Source organism: Neophocaena asiaeorientalis, unplaced genomic scaffold (assembly GCF_003031525.2).
Source record: "Neophocaena asiaeorientalis asiaeorientalis breed wild unplaced genomic scaffold, Neophocaena_asiaeorientalis_V1.1 scaffold134, whole genome shotgun sequence".
NCBI classification, from domain to species: Eukaryota; Metazoa; Chordata; class Mammalia; order Artiodactyla; family Phocoenidae; genus Neophocaena; species Neophocaena asiaeorientalis.
Window position 1 is genome coordinate 17,737,614 of NW_020185339.1, and position 6,963 is coordinate 17,744,576.

Genomic DNA, 6,963 nt, shown 5'->3' on the forward strand with positions numbered 1-6,963 from the left:
TTAAATCCAAGGTGTGGAACCGCAGATATGGAGGGCTGACTGTAAGTTATACTCACAGCCCATGTTGTTCAAGGGTCAAATGTTTATCATTTTCCCTTTTAAAAATCAACTTCATTGAGGTATAATTTTCCTCTGTAGGTAATTTTTATTCTTCAATTTTATTACAAGAAAAAGTTTAAATTACGAGAACACTTTTGTACAGGTTGACTAAACTGCAAGCTTTAGGAGTACAGACACCATGTCCAGTTTGTCAGTTTTGCTTAAGATGTTATTCTCATTACTTAGCACAGTGCCTGCCACATGGCTGCAATCAATAGTTACATGTTCAATGAATGAATGAAAGAGTTCTCTAGACATGTTATTTCCCAACCATTCTTTTTTTCTTCATGAAGTTTTTTTTCCCTTCAGTTTTTAAAAACTATGCTGAAATACATATAACCTAAAATTTACCATCTTAACCATTTTTAAGTGTCTAGTTCAGTGTTAGGCACTCATGTTGTATATCTATCACCACCATCCTTCTGCAGAACTCTTTCCATCTTACAAAACTGAAACTATATTCATTAAACAACAACACCCCATTTCCCCTTCCCCCCAGCCCCTGGCAACCACCATTCCTCTTTGCGCTTCTGTGAGTTTGACTATTCTAAATATCTCATGTAAGAGGAATTATACAGCATTTGTCATTTTGTGACTGGCTTATCTCACTTGGCATGATGTCTTCCAGATTCATTGATGTTATAGTATACGTCAGAATTTCCTTCATTTTAAGGTTGAATAATATTCCAGGTATGTAATACCACATTTTATTTATCCATTCATCCATTGATTAGCACTTGGGTTGCTTCTACATTTTAGCTACTGTGAATAACGCTGTTATGAACATGGGTGTGTAAGTATCTCTTTGAGACCCTGCTTTCAATTCTTTTGGGAGTATAGTTGGAAGCAGAATTGCTAAATCATATGGTAATTCTATTTTTAATTTTTTGAGGCACCGCCATACTGCTTTTCACAGCAGCTATACCATTTTAAATTCCCACCAAAAGTGCATAAGGGCTCCAGTTTTTCCACATCCTTGTTATTTACTGATGTGTGTGTGTGTGTGTGTGTGTGAGTGTGTGTGTGTGTTACGCGGGCCTCTCACTGTTGCGGCCTCTCCCGTTGCGGCGCACAGGCTCCGAACGCGCAGGCTCAGCGGCCATGGCTCACGGGCGCAGCTGCTCCGCGGCATGTGGGATCTTCCCAGACCGGGGCACGAACCCGTGTCCCCTGCATCGGCAGGCGGACTCTCAACCACTGCGCCACCAGGGAAGCCCTTTACTGATTTTTTGATAGTAGCCATTCTAATGGGTGTTGGGGGTACCTAACTAAGTATGCCCCACAACATGTTAGGTACCTACCTAATAGTTTTGATGCATTTCCCTAATGATTAGTGATGTTGAGCATTTTTTCCCATGCTATTGGCAATTTGTATATCTTCTATGGAGAAATATTGGCGTCCAATTTACATATAATAAAGTGCACATATTTTTGAGTGCATTGTAAAGAGTTTTAACAAATGTATATATCTGTATAAACACCACCCCAGTCAAGACTGAGAACATTTCTATCACCCCTTAGGGCTACCTCGTGCCCCCTGGCAGTCAGTTTCCTCTGACCCCTGGCCTCAGGCAACTATTGTACTTTCTGTCGTCATAGATTAGTTTTGCCTGTCCTAGAATTCCACTTACATGGAATTGTACACTATGTACACTTTTGTGTTTGGCTTCTTTTGACATAATATTTTTGAGACTCTTTCATGTTGTTGCTGGTAGGCGGAAGATATTTTATAAGTGAAAATTCCTGAACCACTGAGCGGTGGGAGATCACAATAATAACTGACATTTATTAAGCACGTACAGTATGTTGAGTACTGTTCAGGCTTTACAAATAATATCTCGCTTAATCCTAACACCAACCTCATGAGGTGATTCTATTAATCCCATTTTAGAGATGAAAAGTCACAGAATGTATAAGTAATCTGGCAAATGTCCTACAGCTACCCAGTGGCAGAGCTGGTATTTGAACTCAAAGAACCTGGCTCCAGAGTCAGCGTGTAAAGTTACCACCCTCTGCAACCCCAGCACTCCTGAGAGGGCCAAGGTGTACATCCTGCTCCTTTTGTCCTTCCCTCTCTCCACTTGCCGTCCTCAGCCTCTTCTGAGCACACATATACCTGTCTAAACGAAAAGTCTAAGTTGCCACTAGTAAACGAAAGTGCTGGGAAAAAAATGAACAGTAGAGGAATAGAAAAGAGAAGCAATTATATCCTATTCTCATTAGTACCGACTTGCCTGATTTCATGGGCCTGTGCTTATTTTCATGCTCAATTATCTCATGAGACTGGAAAGGAACACAGAAAAACTGGTTCCCACACTCTTAAGTCAGTGTTTATTTTGGCAGAAGTGGCAATCTACATTTCCACTGTATTAACAGAAGTATTAAAATCATTCTGCACCATCTTCATAGGCTATACCAGTGCTGTACATTTGTTCCTGAATTAGTAAACAGTTTTAAATGAGTGCTTTTCTAGCCATTATTTCCTTATGTCCTCACAAAGGCCAAATTACTTTGGAAAGGCAGGAAATATAGTGGCCCCCATTTAATATTATTATTCCAAGGTGACTGAATGACTGGCCTAACGTTATACACCTACTTCTGGATGATCTTCACTATTAATTGTGAAGCTGGGCCTAGAAGGCATCTCTCAGCATCACCCGCTAGGTTTTAGCTCTGGCTCTGTTCACCAGGACAATGGTCTCCTGGTTGTAAGTAAAAGTATATTTTCAATTTGGGTTATGCTAGTGTTAATGAGAGAGAATGTAAATCACTTTCTCCCTAATTGAAGAACAAATCATTTCTTCTTATTTTTATTATGTAAGAATTGAGAGTTTTGCCAACAGGTACCTTAATTACTGTCTTCTTTCCTGCTTGCTTTCACAGACCAGTGACCTTTTTTATTTCCTAGTAAACAAACTTCATGAGTACTTGCCAGAGTCTAGGGATAAGAATGCACATCAAAATAAAAGCCAAAGTGTTGGTGAGCTGGTGTAAGTACTAACTGGTTAATCATAGATACTTTTTCCCTAGGATGTTCAAGATAAATGGAAGGCACTGGGCAAAATATATACTGTATTAATGATTAATAGGGCAGCAAGTTTTGCTTCACATAGATTTTTTAAAAACAGCATTTGTTTTGTTCTAATTGTATAGTTAAAGAAAAACTACACAAGAAACTAGTAATACTGGCTGTCCCAAAAGGGAAAAAAATGAGTGTATGAATAAAAGACACCTTTCACTGTATTCCCTTTTTTACCTTTGAAATTTTGAGCCAGAAATGACTACTTGAAACAGTTAAAATTATTAAATGTAGTTTAAAAATAGTGTGATTATCATTAAAACTTTGCAAAAAATAAGTGCAAAAATCAATATGTAAACGACTTTTAATCCTGACATGCACCTATTAATTCATTCATTCAACAAATATTTTTGAGTGCATACTATGTAGCAGTCACAGAGTAGACACTCAGCTAATGTTGGCAATTTAATATACAGAATTTCCTTCCTATACTTTTTTCTACATGGCTATCTGAATGCAGTTCTATTGAGCATTACTGATTTTGTGGAATTCTTAACTTACAATGAAATCATGCCATTTCCGTGATGTTTTTTCTCTTTGTTTTCTAGGGCATGCATTGAAATTATACAGACTCTGGGACTGATGTTCAGAGAAACAGAAACTGAGGCATCACCCCTGAACACATTGGCAGCTAAGAAGTAAGGCCTTTTAAAAATTGAGACCTTGTAGTTGCAACCCATTAACTATTCTACTGAGTGTCTTCCAGAACTCAACTCTCTTGACTTCTCTGTTCAATCCCCTTGTAAATATATTAAACTCTTTTGTCTCACTTCCTTCTTTGATGAATAGATTAATTAACATACTGAGTTCTCTCTGATTACTGGGGGCACAAACATTTTGTTAGCATAAGTTTATCTTTTGTCATTGCCTGAAAAAGACCAAATGAACCATCATACGTTAAAAACGAGGGGGTCTCTATTAGAATTTTCTAGAGTACACTTTTATCCACATTGCAAAGGCAGGAACTATAGTAGCTCCCTTTAGTATATAATTGTGTGACCTTGGAGTGAATGACATTGGAGGGAAAGCTGTTGTAAGATACTCCAAGATATGTGGCCCAAAGAAGATAAAAATTTACATCATTCTTACATAACAGTCCCGAGTTAATAGCCATGCTTTTCCTCTATGAGATCAGCCAGAGACTTAGGTTCCCTCCTTTTTGTTGCTCTGCTATCTTCTATCATGCTATCTTTGTCCTCATGGTTAGCTGGCTAAATTGCTTGCTTTCATAACTCCCTGTGGGAATCGGGAAGAGAAGTAAAGGGCAAGCAACTTTCCTTTTTAAGCAAGGCGTATAAGACTTTTGCTTACCTTCTGTTGGTGAGAACTTTAGGCACATGGTGTTTCTAGGTGCAGAAGAGGCTGCAAAATGCGTCTGTAGTTGGACAGCTGTGTGCCTAGCTAAACTATAGATGGCAATGGGACATCTGTAATTTAAAGGAAGAATGGAAGAACGTATAGTGAGGGACAACAGCATTCTTTGCCACAGAAAGTATGTGTTCGCATGTCTTCCATATTATCTGCTTGACCTTTTTATGAGATTTATAGGCTATGAATTACACCCTTGGGCAATGGTCTGACTAAAATCTTAATTTTTTTCTACCCATATCAATTGTTTATCTACATTTCTTGTACTAGAAGGTGGAAGAAGGATGAGAGCCATGGACTCTGAAACATTTAAACCAGAGGGAAGAATAAGAACTTTTAGTAATATTTGTCCAGGCTATTTATTAGAGACCTTTACAAATAAATTTTAATGATAATACTCATTAACATACCTTAAGCAACTTGCTCTGTGCCAGGGACTATGGGCATACTGTGCATTATAGCAGGGATGGTCAAACATTTCTGCAAAAGGCCATATAGTATGGGCTTCCCTGGTGGCTCAATGGTTAAGAATCCACCTGCCAATGCAGTGGACACGGGTTCAAGCCCCGGTCCGGGAAGATCCCACATACCACAGAGCAACTGAACCTGTGCGCCACAACTACTGAGCCTGCGCTCTAGAGCCCGTGAGCCACAACTACTGAAGCCTGTGCACCTGGAGCCCATGCTCCGCAACAAGAGAAGCCACCGCAATGAGAAGCCCACACACCGGAACAAATGGTAGCCCCTGGAGGGCCCCCACAAGCTTCTGGGATCCGCAGGGAGCAGGTGTCTCAGTGATGACTATACTCTTGACTAAATCCTGAGTTTGTCTTGTTCGTCAAAGGATTAACATCAAAAGCAGCTCCAAGAGACTGGCTCAAGATGGCGGAGTAGAAGGACATGTCCTCATTCCCTCTTTCAAGAGCACCGGAATCACAACTAACTGCTGAACAATCATTGACAAGAAGACACGGGAACTCACCAAAAAAGATACCCCACATCCAAAGACAAAGGAGAAGCCGCAGTGAGATGGTAGGAGGGGCGCAATCACAGTAAAATCAAACCCCATAACTGCCGGGTGGGGGACTCACAGACTGGAGAACACACACCACACAATGGAGTGAAGGTTGCGAGCCCCACGTCGGGCACCCAAACACGGAGGTCCGGCAACGGGAGGAGGAATTCCTAGAGAATCAGACTTTGAAGGCTAGTGGGATTTGACTGCAGGACTTCAACAGGACTGGGGAAAACAGAGACTCCACTCTTGGAGGGCACACACAAAGTAGTGTGTGCATCGGGACCCAGGGGAAGGAGCAGTGACTCCATAGGAGACTCAACCAGACTTACCTCCTAGTGTTGGAGGGTCTCCTGCAGAGGAAGGGGGTGGCTGTGGCTCACCACGGGGACAAGGACACTGGCAGCAGAAGTTCTGGGAAGTACTCCTTGGTGTGAGCCCTCCCAGAGTCCACCATTAGCCCCACAAAACAGCCCAGGTAGGCTCCAGTGCTGGGTTGCCTCAGGCCAAACAACCAACAGGGAGGGAACCCAGCCCCACCCATGAGCAGACAAGCAGATTAAAGTTTTACTGACCTCTGCCCATCAGAGCGACACCCAGCTCTACCCACCACCAGTCCCTCCCATCAGGAAGCTTGCACAAGCCTCTTAGATAGCCTCATCCACCAGAGGCCAGACAACAGAAGCAAGAAGAACTACAATTCTGCAGCCTGTTGAAGGAAAACCACATTCACAGAAAGACAGACAAAATGAAAAGGCAAAGGACTTTGTACCAGATGAAGCAACAAGATAAAACCCCAGAAAAACAAAATGAAGTGGAGATAGGCAACCTTCCAGAAAAAGATTTCAGAATAACGATAGTGAAGATGATCTAGGACCTCGGAAAAAGAATGAAGGCAAAGATTGAGAAGATGCAAGAAATGTTTAACAAACACCCAGAAGAATTAAAGAACAAACACCTAGAAGAATTAAAGAACAAACAAACAGAGATGAACAATACAATAACTGAAATGAAAAATACACTAGAAGGAATCAATAGCAGAATAACTGAGGCAGAAGAAAGGATAAGTGACCTGGAGGACAGAATGGTGGAATTCACTGCCACGGAACAAAATAAAGAAAAAAGAATGAAAAGAAATGAAGACAGCCCAGGAGACCTCTGGGACAACATTAAACACAACAATATTCACATTATAGGGGTTCCAGAAGGAGAAGAGAGAAAGGACGTGAGAAAATATTTGGAGAGATTATAGCCGAAAACTTCCCTAACATGAGAAAGGAAATAGCCATCCAAGTCCCAGAACTGCAGAGAGTCCCAGGCAGGATAAACCCAAGGAGAAACACGCCAAGACACATAGTAATCAAATTGGCAAAAATTAAAGACAAAGAAAAATTATTGAAAG

General features: G+C 41.0%; 1 protein-coding gene across 1 annotated transcript in view; it reads left to right on the forward strand.

Moving 5' to 3' along the window:
- CUNH12orf56 (chromosome unknown C12orf56 homolog) overlaps window positions 1-6,963 on the forward strand; it is a 56,747-nt gene that overhangs the window by 34,147 nt on the left and 15,637 nt on the right. The window contains 2 exon segments of the mRNA XM_024736376.1: window positions 2,983-3,089; window positions 3,727-3,816. Coding sequence (XP_024592144.1) covers window positions 2,983-3,089; window positions 3,727-3,816 — 197 coding nt within the window.